This window comes from Salmo trutta, chromosome 5 (genome assembly GCF_901001165.1).
Source record: "Salmo trutta chromosome 5, fSalTru1.1, whole genome shotgun sequence".
NCBI lineage: Eukaryota > Metazoa > Chordata > Actinopteri > Salmoniformes > Salmonidae > Salmo > Salmo trutta.
Genome location: NC_042961.1, coordinates 12,355,640 through 12,373,585, shown reverse-complemented (window position 1 = coordinate 12,373,585; position 17,946 = coordinate 12,355,640). Strand labels below are relative to the sequence as shown.

General features: G+C 41.3%; 2 protein-coding genes across 2 annotated transcripts; both read right to left on the bottom strand.

Moving 5' to 3' along the window:
* Positions 1-815: 815 nt before the first annotated feature.
* On the bottom strand, positions 816-9,125 carry LOC115193667 (cytochrome P450 26A1-like). The gene is made up of 7 exons (XM_029752539.1): positions 8,833-9,125; positions 8,395-8,619; positions 7,979-8,260; positions 7,710-7,859; positions 7,484-7,618; positions 1,958-2,110; positions 816-1,459 (listed from the first exon to the last, which is right to left on the bottom strand). The coding sequence occupies exons 1-7, from the start codon at positions 9,019-9,021 to the stop codon at positions 1,124-1,126; spliced, it is 1,470 nt and encodes a 489-aa protein (XP_029608399.1). The 5' UTR covers positions 9,022-9,125; the 3' UTR covers positions 816-1,123.
* Positions 9,126-10,595: 1,470 nt separating this feature from the next.
* LOC115193666 (cytochrome P450 26B1) lies at positions 10,596-17,025 on the bottom strand. The gene is made up of 7 exons (XM_029752538.1): positions 16,334-17,025; positions 15,465-15,719; positions 14,800-15,024; positions 14,259-14,534; positions 13,729-13,884; positions 13,079-13,522; positions 10,596-12,185 (listed from the first exon to the last, which is right to left on the bottom strand). Exons 2-7 carry the CDS (start codon positions 15,666-15,668, stop codon positions 11,850-11,852), a joined length of 1,641 nt encoding a protein of 546 aa, XP_029608398.1. The 5' UTR covers positions 15,669-15,719; positions 16,334-17,025; the 3' UTR covers positions 10,596-11,849.
* Positions 17,026-17,946: the final 921 nt, after the last annotated feature.

Sequence of the window (17,946 nt, the reverse complement as noted above, 5' to 3'; positions counted from 1 at the left end):
AAAATAAATGAAGTCTGTGCAATGTCACTTAAAGAACATTTTGAGAGCACAAAAATACATGAAATAAACATTGAGGGGATAAATATTGACTATTATTTTAAGCTTCGGCTTCCCATGAAGTCCCATGCCACCCCTCTCCCCACTCATCTTGGGGTCTAACATCCTGTCCCCCATATGCTGCCTTTGGGTCCAAATTCACTACTGTTGACATTGTCTAATGTCATTTGGGGTCTTATGATGCTGTAAGTGTAATAGTTATTGTAGTATGGAGTGAATGTCATTCAGAGTAGGCTATGTAAACTGACATGTGCCATTCTACGTTGGTTCAAAGTAATTGAAATGACGTAGAAACAATGTTGTTTCAACCAGTGTGTGCCCAGTGGGTAGGTCCATAGAGTGTGATACAATAACAGGAAGTGGTACCAATAACTGTACATCTATATTTCTTCAATAAATTGAACCCCCCAAAACATATTTGGGGATAGAGGGACATCTGGCATGAAAACATTTCCCACTGGACAAAAACTGGTTCAATCAATGTTGTTTTGACTTCATTTCAACAAGTATATATGATGATGTTGAATCAACGTGAAAAACTGATTGGATTTGCGAAAAGTCGTCAACGTAAGGGAATTCCATTTTTTTCCACCCAACTTTTAATATAAATTCAATGGCATGGTGAAATTTGTTGATGATTTCACATTGAATTCACATCAACCAAATGTGCCCAGTGGGTGGGCTTTATCAATGCCAAGTCAGAATATTGGGAAAATGGAAATGGTTTTGATTTTGAAAGATTTGAAGTGAGAATCAACTGTTCAAAATAAGTTTTTTTTATTGAAAACATTCCACATGCAACAACAGAGTTAAGCTGCATGAAAATGATAAAGTACAGCTTTAAAACAATTGTATTTCAAAATATCCATAAAATGATTTGTCTCAGAACTATTGGAGTGCAATAACATGAAGTGCTTTTAAAAATGTTGCTTTTACAATGCTACTGGGGTTGACATAAATATCTGTCGTACAAAAGATATGGAATATGAAAAATACATAATATGTCTATCTTAAATATTATGTGTATTTACATAAATGACAATACATAAATGCCAATATTTCACTATCAGTAGGTCTGGATACATTTGGTGAATTTTGTGGGCAGATTGTCCACTGGATAAACGGTTGGGCCTGTTTTCATTGTCGGTGGTCCATTCAACAAAGTCCAGTCGCATCTGGTGACCACCTCGACCAGGAACACCTTAAGTAAAACTTTAGCAAACTCTTTACCCACACATGTCCTCGCACCACCCCCGAAGGGGATGTAACCGAACCGGGAGGAGTCATCTGGTGACATAAACCTCTCTGGCTGAAACTCCTCCTTATTAATAAGTGTGTCCAGCACGTCGTGAGTGTCGCAGATGCTGTAGATGACTTTCCAACCCTTGGGAATCTGGTAGCCCTGAGGAGACACAATGTAGGTTGTTAGGTTGGGGCGGGGATGGCAATGCCTTCAAATCATTTTATTCCAATCGTTATACAGTTTCTGAAGGCATTGATGTATACCACAGGAGGTTGGTGGTACCTTCATTGGGGAGAACGGGCTTGTGGTAATGACTGGAGCGGAATCAGTGAAACGGTATCAAATACGTCAAACACATGGTTTCCAGGTGTTTGGTGCCATTCCATTTGCTCCGTTCTGGCCATTATTATGAGTCGTTCTCCCCTCAGCAGCCTCCTGTTATTGTATACAGGGAGCTCTATATTAATACATATAGTATAGCTTCTGCCATATCGTGTGTGAGATATTTGTAGAAAAACATATGCTATAACAGGACATGGTTTCCATGTTGTGTCTCTCAAAAGACAATCAATTATGCCTCCTTTAAACTTTTAGCCTAAAATCTTGTGTGAATGTTATTTCAGGACCTTTTAAGGACCTACACGGGAGTGTACTTACATTGAGCTCAAAAGTCTTCAGTACTACACGGAAGCCACCAGGGACAGGAGGGTTGATCCGGAGAGTTTCCTTAATGACACAGCCGATGTACTTCAACTGCTCCAACAACTCAATACTCAGCGGTTTGTCCTCTGATTGGACTCCCAACAAATGCTGTAAATATATTAATATTTAATTACACAGAGATAGAGGGACATGCTTCTTGCATGGAGAGTACTCTTATTAATACCACTTTCTGGGTGACGTGTACAGCAAATTCAATCAATTAAATATAGCCCTAGATTTGGAAGAATATGATTTATAAATACCTTAATGAGATTTGTCTGATCTTAATCTCATCGTTACCAAAAAACTATGGGCCGCTATTGATTATACTTTTCTTGTCATAGAAAACGTTGTAAACAAATGATTTATGGTTTCAAATCAAGTTTAAAAAATGTTATGCCATGTCATTGGCACTACAAAAATCAAGTGCTTTTAATGCTAGCCTATTGTGCATAGTGTTGCTTTAATGCATAACACAAATAACTGCCAAAATAAAGGAAAAAACAACACAAAGTGTCTTATGTTGGCCCAGCACGAGCCAGAACAGCTTCAATGCACCGTGGCATAGATTCTACAATTGTCTGGAACTCTTTTGGAGGGATGTGACACCATTCTTACATTAGAAATTCCTTTATTTGGTGTTACGTTGATGGTGGTGGAAAACTTTGTCTCGGGCACACTCCAGAATCTCCCAGAAGTGTTCAATTGGGTTGAGATCTGGTGACTGAGAAGACCATGGCATATGGTTTACATTGTTTTTAGGATCATCAAACCATTCAGTAACCACTTGTGCACTGTGGATGGGGGCAGTATCATCCTATGGGGGCATAGCCATGGTAGCCAAAATAAGGCCTGCCCAGCATTTTCATACATGACCCTAAGCATGATGGGATGTTAATTGTTTAATTAATTCAGGAGCCACACCTGTGTAGAAGCAACTGCTTTCAATATATTGTATCCCTCGTTTACTCAATTGTTTCCTTTATTTTGGCAGTTACCTGTAGCCTTGGTTTCATGCATGTTAACATCAGAAGCCTCCTCCCTAAGTTTGTTTTATTCACTGCTTTAGCACACTCTGCCAACCCGGATGTCCTAGCCGTGTCTAAATACTGGCTTAGGCAGACCACCAAAAACCCGGACATTTCCATCCCTAACAACATCTTCCGACAAGATTGAACTGCCAAAGGGGGCAGTGTTGCAATCTACTGCAGTGATAGCCTGCAGAGTTCTGTCTTACTATCCAGGTCTATACCCAAATATTTCGAGCTTCTACTTTTAAAAATCCACCTTTCCAGAAACAAGTCTCTCACCGTTGCCGCTTGCTATAGACCTCCCTCTGCCCCCAGCTGTGCCCTGGACACCCTATGTGAATTGATTGCCCCCCATCTATCTTCAGAGCTTGTGCTGCAAGGTGACCATCCTACAATCTAAGCTTGATGCCCTCAATCTCACACAAATTATCAATAAACCCACCAGGTACAACCCCAAATCCGTAAACACGGGCACCCTCATAGATATCATCCTAACCAACTTGCCCTCCAAATACACCTCTGCTGTTTTCAACCAAGATCTCAGCGATCACTGCCTCATTGCCTGCATCCGTAATGCGTCTGCGGTCAAACGACCACCCCTAATTACTGTCAAACGCTTCCTAAAACACTTCAGCGAGCAGGCCTTTCTAATAGACCTGGCCCGGGTGTCCTGGAAGGATTTTGACCTAATCCCGTCAGTCGAGGATGCCTGGTTATTCTTTAAAAGTGCTTTCCTCACCATCTTAAATAAGCATGCCCCATTCAAAACATTTAGAACCAGGAATAGATATAGCCCTTGGTTCTCTCCAGACCAGACTGCCCTTGACCAGCACAAAAACATCCTGTGGCATTCGGCATTAGCATCGAATAGCCCCTGTGATATGCAACTTTTCAGGGAAGTTAGGAACCAATATACACAGGCAGTTAGGAAAGCTACGGCTAGCTTTTCAAGCAGAAATTTTCATCCTGTAGCACAAACTCAAAAAAGTTCTGGGACACTGTAAAGTCCATGGAGGATAAGAGCACCTCCTCCCAACTGCCCACTGCACTGAGGCTAGGAAACACTGTCACCACTGATAATTCCACTATAATTGAGAATTTCAATAAGCATTTTTCTACGGCTGGCCATGCTTTCCACCTGGCTACCCCTACCCCGATCAACAGCCCTGCACCCCTGACAGCAACTCGCCCAAGCCTCCCCCATTTCTCCTTCACCCAAATCCAGATAGCTGATGTTCTGAAAGAGCTGCAAAATCTGGACCCCTACAAATCAGCCGGGCTAGACAATCTGGACCCTCTCTTTCTAAAATGATCTGCCGAAATTGTTGCAACCCCTATTACTAGCCTGTTCAACCTCTCTTTCGTATCGTCTGAGATTCCCAAAGATTGGAAAGCTGCCGCGGTCATCCCCCTCTTCAAAGGGGGAGACACTCTAGACCTAAACTGTTACAGACCTATATCTATCCTACCCTGCCTTTCTAAGGTCTTCGAAAGCCAAGTTAACAAACAGATTACCGACCATTTGGAATCCCACCGTACCTTCTCCGCTATGCAATCTGGTTTCAGAACTGGTCATGGGTGCACCTCAGCCACGCGCAAGGTTCTAAACAATATCATAACCACCATCAATAAGAGACATTACTGTGCAGCCGTATTCATTGACCTGGCCAAGGCTTTCGAATCTGTCAATCACCACATTCTTATTGGCAGATTCAACAACCTTGGTTTCTCAAATGATTGCCTCGCCTGGTTCTCCAACTTCTTCTCTGACAGAGTTCAGTGTGTCAAATCGGAGGGCCTGTTGTCCGGACCTCTGTCAGTCTCTATGGGGGTGCCACAGGGTTCAATTCTCGGGCCGACTCTCTTCTCTGTATACATCAATGATGTCGCTCTTGCTGCTGGTGATTCTTTGATCCACCTCTACGCAGACGACACCATTCTGTATACATCTGGCCCTTCTTTGGACACTGTGTTAACTAACCTCCAGACGAGCTTCAATGCCATACAACTCTCCTTCCGTGGCCTCCAACTGCTCTTAAAATGTAAGTAAAACTAAATGCATGCTATTCAACTGATCGCTGCTCACACCTGCCCGCCCGTCCAGTATCACTACTCTGGACGGTTCTGACTTAGAATATGTGGACAACTACAAATACCTAGGTGTCTGGTTAGACTGTAAACTCTCCTTCCAGACTCACATCAAGCATCTCCAATCCAAAATTAAATCTAGAATTGTCTTCCTATTTCGCAACAAAGCATCCTTCACTCATGCTGCCAAACATACCCTCGTAAAACTGACCATCCTACCGATCCTCGACTTTGGCGATGTCATTTACAAAATAGCCTCCAACACTCTACTCAACAAATTGGATGCAGTCTATCACAGAAACATCTGTTTTGTCACCAAAGCCCCATATACTACCCACCACTGCGACCTGTACACTCTCGTTGGCTGGCCCTCGCTTCATAATAGCCGCCAAACACACTGGCTCCAGGTCATCTACAAGTCTCAGCCAGGTAAAGCCCCGGCTTATCTCAGCTCACTGGTCACCATAGCAGCACCCAACCGTAACACGCGCTCCAGCAGGTATATCTCACTGGTCACCCCCAAAGCCAATTCTTCCTTTGGCCGTCTTTCCTTCCAGTTCTCTGCTGCCAATGACTGGAACGAACTGCAAAAATAACTGAAACTGGAGACTCATATCTCCCTCACTAGCTTTAAGCACCAGCTGTCAGAGCAGCTCACAGATCATTGCAGCTGTACGTAGCCCATCTGTAAATAGCCCATCCAACTACCTCATCCCCATACTGTATTTATTTATTTATCTTGCTCCTTTCCACCCCAGTATCTCTACTTGCACATTCATCTTCTGCACATCTACCATTCCAATGTTTAATTGCTATATTGAAATTACTTCACCACCATGGCCTATTTATTGCCTTACCTCCCTTATCCTACCTCATTTGCACACACTGTATATAGACTTTTTGTTTTCTTTTGTTCTACTGTATTATTGACTGTATGTTTTGTTTATTCCATGTGTAACTCTGTGTTGTTGTGTGTCGAACTGCTTTGCTTTATCTTGGCCAGGTCGCAGTTGTAAATGAGAACTTGTTCTCAACTAGCCTACCTGGTTAAATAAAGGACTTGTTCTCAACTAGCCTACCTGGTTGAATAAAGGTGAAATAAATAAAAGATACAGAGCGATACCACAGATTATCCAGCCAGCCTCCATTATATTGACCAGGGCCCGGTTTCCCGGGGGCGATGGAATTTAGGTTTAGGAGTGTTTTAACGATGCATCTTTCCTACAACGTACGAAGATGAAACATGTGTTTCCCAAAAAAACATGTATTGGTAACGGTGCGTCGTTGGAGCGTGTCCATACTGATAGGCTCGAACGATTTATAGGGAGCGCTGCTCTCAGATCAACTTTCTCCATTCAAATCATTCCTTCACATTATATTTATTTCACAATACTGATTACGGATCAACACCTAAAGAGATATTACCACTTATGGCTGCAAATATAAAGACGGCTTATTTGAATGCTTACCTAATAAAAATGCACTAAATCCCCAATGGCGCACATCATTGCGCACATGTTAAACTACTGTAGCCTAGTTGCAGAATAGAACTCAATTGATTGAACATTAAATGTATTTCAATATGATTGAAATAGGCCTATAGCCTACTATTTATATTTTAATTCAGTCATCTCGGTTTTATTTTAAGCATTTTGTTATAGCCTACGTCGCTTGTTTGTATCAATTGCAAAGACTGGCAACTTTGTATTTTTAGTCAACTTTGTTCAGAAGTCACAGACAGATAACCCATGTGATACTATGTTTAGCGGAGATCTTATGTGTATAAAGTGACACGGGAGGGAAAAAAACCTAGCTGAGTGGTCTTAGGCAGGCGTTAGATTACGAGCGTTTTCAAGTGCAACGTCCATAAATATGATTTGGGGAAACAGCTCTGAGATTTAACGATGTTCCTACAAATGCATCTAACGATAAACTTATTCTTAAGATCCGTTTGGAAAACCGGGCCCAGCTACTCAAGTGGGCGCTCTAACAATGAAAAGAAAAGTCTTAAAAAATGGACGGCAGTCTGGCCAATGAGAGGGCAGATATGAGCGTGAACAACAGGCACAAATCCAATATGAAGTGTTTTTTCTCAAAGTTGCTGGGATGTCACGTGTCCTACTTAGGCTATATTAGGACACTTATAACAACCTAAGCATTGCGAAACTTCTAGTCGATCAAATAAACCACACAATTAACCAATTGACCACACAGTTAACCAAATTCGACACTCATTGACCTCCATACAAAAACTCATTACTTAGTGAGCGAAAAATATACGAAAAAACGCCACCTGCTGGAGAAGACAGATTTTGGGCCCAGTTATACCTCGCGCTTCGCCTCTCCCTCTGGCGATACCAACCTTCTCCTGAAGCTCATGGCGCATTTTACGCACGACATGCGCATGCAGCCCGAGAAACATCACCAAAGAGGTCGCAGTGCTCGCTGTCGTCTCGTGGCCACCGAATAGTAATTCTGTGGCAGATTCTTTTATCTCCTGTTGGAAATACATAAATAATGGTTCATACATGGAGTAAATGGCAGTGATTCTACGTCAAATGACCATGAAAAATAAAGGCATCTGTTACCTCCATGCTTACTCGCTCCTCCTTCCTCTCACCGTCCTCAATCAATAATTGCAGCGCATCCTTATAATTATTGTTGTTATCAATATTGGACAGCTTCTTTTTGATGTTTTGCTCTATTTTTGAGTGGATGATGTTGCGCGCTCTCAGACCCTATAAACGGAATGGTGAAAACATATCGGTCAATAATGTTGTGCGCACACTGTAGCCCCATGTGACGCATTCCAGGGCTGCTTCAATCAATCCATCCTACCATTTCACAGGCAACTTACCCGGTACAAGCCGCTGAAAGGAACATCGATTGGTAGGGAGAAAAGGTTCTTTATCATTTCTTCGAACACTTCCACTAATTCCAGCTCGTCGGTCTTTGTTTGCTCGGGCTCGAAGCCAAGCAGGATCCTCATTGCGATGCGGAACATGAGGCGCTTCATCTCTGGGTACATTAGCACGCAAGAGTCGCTCTGCAGCCAGTTATCCACGGCGCATCTCACCTCCTCCCGGATCACAGGAATATACTGTTCCATGGCTTCCCGGGAAAAGGCTTTCATGATCGCCTGCAGGCAAACAGGAGAGAGCGCTTTAAGTGTATGCTATAAGGAAAATGCGTGTAAACTACAATGTGTTTTTCATTATAAGTATAAACCACGAGGTGCCTACACAAATATGTAGGCTACTCAACATTGCCTACCTTTTTCTTGCTCTTGTGGAGCGCGCCGTGCGCATTGGAGAGGGCGTGCGACCCGAGGATTAGTCGGACTGATGCTGGCCACTGAGCCGCGACCAATTTGTGTTCTGACATCAGAATCTTTTTCACATGTTCTGAACCCATTATCCTCACGGTTGGACTCCCAAAGAGATGCGTCTTATAAATACATCCATATTTCTGACGTTTCATTTTTAGAAATGTTCTTCTCTGGAAAATAAATCGTGTATGAATGCACACTATCAATTGCATACTTAAATTGCTTGAATTAGGCTACTTAACAATCTTTCAGTTTATTCAATAGCGTACTCTTTTCTGTGAGCACATTTCAGCCTGATGCATAACCCCAACTAATCGACATCAGCCTGCTGCACACTGCAAATATAGGCAGGATCAGAGTTTGCAATTTCCATCATCAGTTACCTGTAGGACCATCTGAAGCGTCTCTCCAAGGAAGGGCAGTCCCATGGTACCCGGAGGAAGAGGACTCTGACAGGTTGGATCACTTCCACTAATGACGTATATTTCCCACAGTTTCATCGCCGCCACGATCAAAAGGAGTGGGAGCACGAGAGTGCAAAAACATGTTATGAATAAAGCGCCGAACCCCATCTCTAGGATAATTTTTTAAAACAAGTGCAAGATGGACGGCGTGGAGTGGACCTCGGGGAGTGGAAGTAGCCACTTGACTGTTGTGTCTCACCCTCCATTCTGCGCTTTTATACGCCCGTTTCCCCCAACTATGCCTCATCTTACCTTGGGCCAGACAAATTAGTTCACTCAGAGTTCATCTTTAATTGTGTTGCTTTTGCTCGCGCCCCGTGCTCCGCCCACAGTGGACTGGTCCGAATGTTTAACCATTTCTTGGTGCGGGGCCTCACAATAGAATACAAGCATTTTACTTTGGAAAAGACCTCATCGGTTACCCAATATATTGTGTTCTTCGTTTACAGCGTGCATCCCGTAGTCTGAGACTGATCGGGCTTGATTATGTTAATATAACATTTGGCCTATTATACTTTCGAGAGAGACTCGTGTCCATGAAGAGGACATCCAGGCTCGACACATGTGTCAATAGGCTAGGACAAGCGCTGCGTCTGTGTTCACTTTGTATGCATATCAATGTATTGTCCTATATTTTTCTAGCGGCAACGGATTCATGTTTTGTATTTAGTTTACTCTACGGGGTTTTACTGTTAATGAATAGATGAATTTGAAATGGCGATGCCATCTAACACTCTCCAAATCACCATCCTCTGTGCACCCTGTGTTTAAAACCCATTACCGCAGCGCGATTCCAACAGAGTTGGGGGCAGGGACGCTCTCCTATTCCTATGCGCTGACCTGCATGTGACCTACAACACGGACCGTGACATCCGTGTGAACTCTGGTGCCAAAACGTCGCCAAGTTCACTGCCCACCAAATGACGAGTTACAGGGCCCTATAGCACTCATAATTAGGATCGCGCCATTATCTTCACAGTCGTCTATTCTGCCAATCATGACAATCAAATTCAGTGCATAACCATACCTTATCTCAATCTATAGGCCTATTGACGTCAGGATTTCATACAGGTTTTCAATGTCTCAATTAACCTATAGGGTATATAGACAACAACTTAGAATAATTTCAACCTTTTTGAAGGTAATTTGAGAAGGGTCATTTTACACTGTCGGCTTTAACTTGGTAAGAGAGAGCGAGAGAGAAAGATAGAGAGTGAGAGGGAGTGTGTGTGTGTGTGTGTGTGTGGGGGTGGGGGTTGTTCTGTTAAACGTGGGTGGTCTGAGGGTTTAAATCAAGTGTCTTACCTACAATGAATAATTTCAGTCGTCTATGGAGGAAAGTCAGATAGTGAGCTATAGGTCTAGAATTCTTTGGTGTGGAAATTATGTTGTGAGATATCATTGGTGTTATGGTCACTGCTCGTGAACGCACAGTTAACAAAGCCGTCACCTAAACTGAGGGTCAATAGGGCAGAGTTAAATGGTTCACTAGAGGGTCACACTGCAATCCGAGTTCACTCTGAAGGTGTAACCTTTCAGGTTCCATTTGTCTTCGGGGGCGGAGCCTGTCATATGATATGCAAATCGTTCTTGTGGTTATGGAATTCAATGATATGAGTTGGCGAACGAAAACAGACCCATCTAACCAGTAAGACTATATACTACGCTTACAATTGACTATATTTTGGGATGTCATATTAAAAACATAACATATTTCATAATATAATGTATAGGCGTATACTGTGATAATACTGGCACACTTTTCAAATGTCATATTATCAAAACCTTAACAATTTTATCTATAAACAAGTTCATATTGGTCTTTTTATAGAACGGGAATCTATACATTGTGGTTAACATGATGGCAGCAAATGCACATTTTGTATGGTAAAATGTCCTATTCTATGGCAGAAATACACTTTTTTGTAATTTACCCTTTACATCGTTCTATAGATAATACGAGCAACATCTACACAAAAATACACACATTCAATCAATAGAACAAATACTGTATATACACACTCCGTAATGGAGAAAAAGTGCTATCTCCTTCCATGAATCCATCTTAACCGGGTCATTTCACAGCGCTTCCATCATGCTTTAAAATCAACAAACCATTATTCATAATGATGGAACATGTAATAATAATAAGAATACAAATAATAATTGGTTATTTTCTCTAGGTAAGTTTATATAATTGCATTTTGATTTATAGCCTCTAAATAATCGAATAATTAGCGATACTCTAGGCCTATGGTTTTAACAGTCTATGCTTTACATTGATTATAAATAACTAGGCCTATTCATTATTATTTCATATGTACACAGACGTAACCGAAGTGTTCTATAAATAAAGCTTATTTGTAATACTACTTCATTTCATCCACACATACAATTATTTTGCCTATAAATGTAGGCCTATATCTCATTTATATCTACTTACATACTGGACATAAACACATACATTTGGAATGTATTTCTGAATGTATTTCGTGGAGACCAAGTGCAAGATCTGAAAGACAATTTCGTATTATAGACGGATATTTATAATCAGTCCTGAGCACAGATAATGTTTGTTGTGAGAGGAAAGCCCTACTCGTCCATTGTATATTGCATTATGGTGTTGAAATATAGGCTATCATCTTTCGATTTGCTATGTTATGGAAGTGGGCGCCCGGATGTCCGTGAAGAATAGCAAATGTATGCAGTCACTTTTCCCAGTGCGTAAAAAGCCGATCTTGGCGATAAGCAGATCATCACAGGTCACTGGCACCATGCATTGGTTCCACTCTACAATGACCACCATGTTTCTCACAGCATAGGGTTCTTGCTGATGTATTCATAGTGAATAACTTAATATTGCAATTGCGGAAAGTTAATGAGCTTAATGTTTTTTTAATAATAACACAATGACATATCTAAACTATCGCAGTAGTCTATGCGTAATTGAAATGCACATGCAGTCCATTGACGGGGTGGACTATTGGCACCGTCTGCATCTTGGGGAATTTTTCCGTGGCGAGTGTCCATTTGCACGTGCCAATCACCTCAACTGCCAGGGTTTTTAGTATCATTTGGGCAAGTTCCTTTCCGACGCAACTCCTTATTCCGCCACCAAATGGAATGTAATTGAAGCGCCCAGTCTTGCTCTCGTCACGCTCGGTCCCGAAGCGGTCTGGGTCGAAGATCTCCGGTCTCTGGAACACTGCAGCTGTCTCATGGGTGTCCCGAATACTGTACATTACACTCCATCCTTTAGGAATCTGGTAGCCCTTGGAAGTAGAGAGACAAAACAAAAATTCAACTTCAATACAATATTTACAAGATAAAGGTCGCTATTGGCAAGTGACAACCGCTTTACAGTCAGATTGAATGCTCTTTGAGTTCCGGAAATGTTAAGGCTTATTCAGCATAATCTGTATCTCACAACATATCACATTGACCCTAAACATCAATATTCATTTTTCTCATTTGTAAGTTAATAATTAATCAATATGAATAACATTTTCATAATCCGACTAGAATATATCTAATCGCATCCAAGATCGGGCATAGGCTAAAACATAGCCTTCCAGGATATCCAGACGATTTCAAAGTTATTTATACTTTTACTCTAGGGTCCTCAGTTCACTATATCCCTCATTTCAAATAAAAGCCTATGTGAATTTCTTTGTCACTTTATATGGAGCAATAATTGGGAGATGCACTTGAGCGCTGCACGCATTATGGTGTATTGAAAACTCGCTCAATTAATTAAAAATTACTGACATCGCATTGTATCTGCTTTCGAATAATGGTTTATGTTCTAGCCAGTTGAGGGACTAATTGCCCGACATCACAGTAAATCTAAAGTATGATGCTGTGTGGCCTGGTCATGGGGTTGATCTAAGGTCAGCTACAATACACTTAGAAAAAAAGCTTCTGGATAGAACCAAAGTGTGTTCAATGCTTCATATATGGCACCACTAAAGGTTGTATGTAGAACCAACATTTACTGTAAATAAACGCTATATGCAACCCAATGGTTCCATATGGAACCAATTTTGGTTCAGTGAAGAATAACCCCTGGGATTCTGATCAAATAACCCTACAAAAGGGAACCTTTTTTTAAAGAGTATAGTGCGCTTCCGTAGTGTGTAAAAAGCGCGCGTAATTATATACTTACGTTCAATTCGAATGTTTGTAGCACCGTCCTGTATCCTCCAGACACTGGCGGGAGAAACCGCAGCACCTCCTTGACGACACATTCAATGTAACGTAGATGGCTCAATTTCTCCATAGTTAAACAAGGAATATGAGACCGAGAACAGCGAGCTTCTTCGTTTTCATCCAGTGCGCAATTAACAGTCCCGTTCACATTCATCAACAGGGTGTCCTCTGCGTCTAGAGGCCGATGTTCCTCATGTTCGGCCGCAAGAGGACCTTTCAGACCATTTTCTTTGCCGGAGCATCTGTGCGCGCTGTGTGCTTCGTAGCCGAGACCCTCAGACTCCAGCTCTATCTGGGCTTTCTCCACCACAGCGGGGTGCCGCAGGAGTTGAAGAATAAGCGAAGTGGAGGCACTGGCTGTAGTTGAGTGAGCAGCAAATATTAACTCCACCGCGGTTTCCTAGACACCAGAAACAGAAAACAATGAACATTTTATTTAGGCTATAATATTGGACATTTGTTTTGGTCGTCCAAAGTAAATAAATTGTCAATTCAACTTAGTAGGCTATAAACCTCCAAATAAGACTGACTACACAATTGCAAATGTGGGATTGTATATGCATATGACCAAAGCAGAATGGTTAAACAGAAAATACAATAATTTACCTTCAACTCCTGCATGCTGAGTTCATTTCCATTTTCCTTGGCACTGATCAACATGTAATCGAAAGCATCATAGTACTCATCAGACTGTTGTTTCTGCATTTTCTCCTCTATGATTTTCTCCATGCACGCATGTAGGATTTCCCGGGCTTCTATTCCCTGGAAAGAAAACATACATCAGCATGGCATCTAATGGATTTTTAGCTGCCTCGATGGGATATTTCCATCCAGTGTTTGAAATTATATTCTATTTATTATTTTCCATTCTAATAACATATTGGGAGTTAATGTGATGTGTAAGTTTTTTGTTACCAATGCCAGTTAGCAAAACAGTTTTGTTATCATGCCACACCATACAATATGAATTAGGCTACAATTGTTTTTTTTTATAAACATATTAATAATAAATAAACGTATTATAATTTTAGGGTTATCATTTCTCAGGACTATCATTTTTACAATGATTGAAACATAAATGAAATATGCGTATAATTTTACAGCATTATAACATTGTTGGCTATAGGCTTACTCACTTTGCGGAGGCCACTCATAGGTGCGTCAATTGGTAGTGAGAAGAGGTTGTTCATGAGTTGCTCAAAGATCTTAGACAGGTATACTATGCGTTTTTCCTCCATCTTCAGTCCCAACAAGACTCTGACAGCAATGCGAAATGTGAGAGACTTGGCTGAGACGTAAACATTCACTGGGCCAGGCTCCGAGCACCACTTTGCAATTTCAGACTTGACAACATCTTGCAAGCGAGGTAGGTAAGTCTCCAAGGCCCCGCGGCTAAACACTTTTGCCAAGATCTTAAAGGAAAGCATAATAAAAAGTTATCACCTGGTAGGCTACAAGGTACTGCAGACAACAATAGAATAATACCTTAGACAAAATTAATCATCTCGATACTTCTCTAGTTATTACCTATAATAACTCAATAACAACAGCAGGGAATTATGTGCATATTTTATTGCCTTGATTTTCCTCCCTGGCGAGTAACAGGCCTAGAAGATGATCATGCCTCACCAAGTTATGTCCCCTGCAGGTTTTTACTCATCTTTATTTCATCCTTACTTTTCTCTTCTTCTTGTGCAGCTCTCCGATAGAGTTGACCAGGGTGTCGGGTCCCAGGATAATCCGGGTGCTCTGAGGCCACTGCGTGCATACCAAGTTGTGTTCTCCAAGCAAGATTTTACGGATGTTTTCGGCACCAGTCACCCGGATAACAGGCTTTCCTAAAAGGTGAGTTTTAAAAACGTTGCCATGCTTCTCTCTCCTGGAGATGTGGAAGTTGGACCCCTGTCATAAAACACAAACACACACAAAAGCGGTAAAGGAGGTGTTCATTTCATGTGCATAAAGAGGGCGCGTTCTATCCATAGCCTTAAGGCTCTACCCCGTGCCTCCTAGTTTACGCCCAGTCTGGAAGCGGGATGCATTCCTACAGGAGCGCGGTGTGGAATTGAAGTGAAAGCGTCTGTTTTTCACCGCAAGAATGAATTACACACGCTCATCAAGTCCACACAAGTATAGTACCATGGACGCATTATATTCAGTATACAGTATACTGAACTGAACTGAGATGTAATGTTTTCATAAGTTGTGTGCTGTTTCTTTGCACATTTTAACACATACAAACTATTTAGCTCATCACATGCATGGTGACATACGTCGCGTAAAAGGCACATATAGTCTATCTTGGAACGCTTGTAAAAAAAACTAAACAATACTCCTCATACCTGAAAGAGCCAGTGGAACGTTTCTCCAACCAGCGGCCAGCCCATGGACCCATTGGGTAGCGGCAACTTGCTCTCTGTGTCCCGCGTAATGGTCCACCGGAAGGTCCACAGTTGCCTGGAGACGGCAAGCAGGATCAGGGCGGAGAGCACTGATGTGAGCGCTGTGACCAGCGCTGACAAGTGACTGAGCTCCAGAAGGAACATCTCCAAAAATCCACGTGCTACTGTGTAAAGTCTGACTCGTGCTTCTTTTCTCTGTCCAGAGGAGAGAGAAATAATTTCCCAAAACGTTAATGGAGCTTTTATGTTGCAATTGTTAGTCATGCAACTTACTTTCCAATCTTAAAAGGCATTTCACAGACACATATTTGTATGACAAGCATGGTTTCTGATAATTATGCAGAAGACATGGGTGAAGTAGGCTAAACGAAAGAAAAATATGATCCTGATTTAAATCTACTGGAAGTCTCCTTCATTCCGCCTCAATTTACTTCCCCTTGAATGACGAGAAACTGACAAGTATTCCAAATAGTTGTACAGGTTACATACGTCGGCTTGTCTATTTATGTGCGTTTATACAGGTCAGGTGTTCAATATTCCCAAGGCGTCCCGCGTTTTATAGTGCATTGTAATAAATCATGCAAAAGCGGGGGATACACTCACATTGATTGAAATACAGTAGCCAACAGTTGGCCAGCGTTTGAGACGTGTAAGGCGGATGCTGACTAATAATAGTATAGTATCTTCCTTTAAGAAAGTAACACTGGAAAAAAGTTGCCTATTTTAAAAGTGCTTGTAGCTTGAGAAAAACACAAAAACATCAAAGAAAACTACTGGATTATTGAATAAAGAGGTGTAGAGAGCCTTACCTTGTCTTAAACGTAGAACCAAGTCGCTGACAGCAGCGAGAAACTCGTCCCTAAAGGTCTCTTTCCAAACCTATTCCTCCTCCACAATGTATTGTTCGCACGGAGCTTTATAAATATTGGAACACTACATGATCCACCTTCGCAGATGACGTATAACGTTTTTTTTCATATATCTAAAGAGCTCGATAAATCGCCAGGATTGGAGCAAAATGTGTGATAGCACTCGGAGATTGAGTGAGCGCGAGAGAGGCGGCTTTGAAAGTGCGTATAGGGTATGGGGATCGAATGCAGCTGATTGAGGAGACAGGTAACCAACCAATCACTGAAACCCTTCAGTTTGACCGACTCTGTTCACATAGACCAGTTCTCAATTGGCATGGACATGGCGCAAGGCTTTGTATTGCATGCCCTGTCAACCTGCGTGAATAATACATATAGGCCAACAAATTAACAATAATCTGAACAAGTTTTCATGATTTCAAGATTAATTCAACATGCAAACTTATAGGCAATATTTATTTTCTCGGATAAATAGCACTATTTACATTTTCTAGAGCAAATTATAACAGATCTAGGATTCCGGATGATTTGTCCTGCAATTTTATGCAGTTGAATTTCTTCATATTTAATGTTGAAATCATTGGTTGAACGTGTTAGATTAAAACCACAATATAGCATTTTAGAGACTGGTACACAAATGTCAAAAGAAATGTAAATATAACATTAGCTTTAATTCAAAACTTTACGGGAAATGCTTTACGCATGGTTGTGTTAACATTCCTCTGGTTAGAATTGGGTTTCCTCTCATATTTAGTGTTGATGAGTGATGGCCGAGTGGAAGCGTGCCCCAGAGATGCCGGTACCTGGTGTCCTCAGTTCTTCCAGGTGGGTTCCTTTTTCGTTCAGGGAACAGACGGAACACCTGTTGCACACATTTTGGATTGGGGGTCCAAAATCGTCAGTTGAATGTTTAAACAAAGAATTTCAATACAAGAGGGTAACCTACAGTCTCATTTTTTAAATACAAATATTTGTATCTAATGAAATAACATGTGAAAAAAAATAGATACAGTTGATCAATGTGGTGCAAAATAGTCTGTCTATTTTTTATTTATTTATTGTGAGATGAAAAGGGTCATTTTATCTTCAGTTTGATTTCAAATAAAATGTTAGACTGCGGCCTCACTTTGTAAACATGTCATTAACCAACCGTGTGACTATATATGACAAATGGGTGTGTAATGACCCTTTATGGCTAAATCCAAACATCTGGTGAAAAAGTTTGAAAACTTTTTTGTATGGCCAGTTAACCTTGTCATTGTTGCAAGGGTCACGTAATTTTCACCATTAGGACCTGTTAACTACCACAAAACTGTTAACAGGTAATAACATAGGCCGATGTTATAACAGCTATATCAACCATATCAAATTTACCAACATTTCTCATAAGCCTGTTAGGCTATGTGGAGGGCATCAGTTATAGAAGGATGCACTATGTTAACAAATCTTATTTGAGCCTCCTATGGCAAGCCATGTTATAGTGAATGTGTTCCTCTTAATTGTGAGATTGCTAATGTTACTGTCCGATTGAGTGACAGTGTATGTGTTGGCTT

Bases quoted from the DNA above. Each gene is read 5' to 3' on its own strand.
- LOC115193667 (XM_029752539.1), bottom strand. From the start codon at position 9,021: ATGGGGTTCGGCGCTTTATTCATAACATGTTTTTGCACTCTCGTGCTC. The intron at 8,620-8,832 runs GTAACTGATGAT...TTTATTTTCCAG, and splicing joins CGCTTCAGATGGTCCTACAG to AGAAGAACATTTCTAAAAAT. The intron at 2,111-7,483 runs GTTGGTATCGCC...ATATATTTACAG, and splicing joins GCCATGAGCTTCAGGAGAAG to CATTTGTTGGGAGTCCAATC.
- LOC115193666 (XM_029752538.1), bottom strand. From the start codon at position 15,668: ATGTTCCTTCTGGAGCTCAGTCACTTGTCAGCGCTGGTCACAGCGCTC. The intron at 14,535-14,799 runs GTAAGGATGAAA...CTTTCCTTTAAG, and splicing joins TGCACAAGAAGAAGAGAAAA to ATCTTGGCAAAAGTGTTTAG. The intron at 13,523-13,728 runs GTAAATTATTGT...TCTGGTGTCTAG, and splicing joins TCAGCATGCAGGAGTTGAAG to GAAACCGCGGTGGAGTTAAT.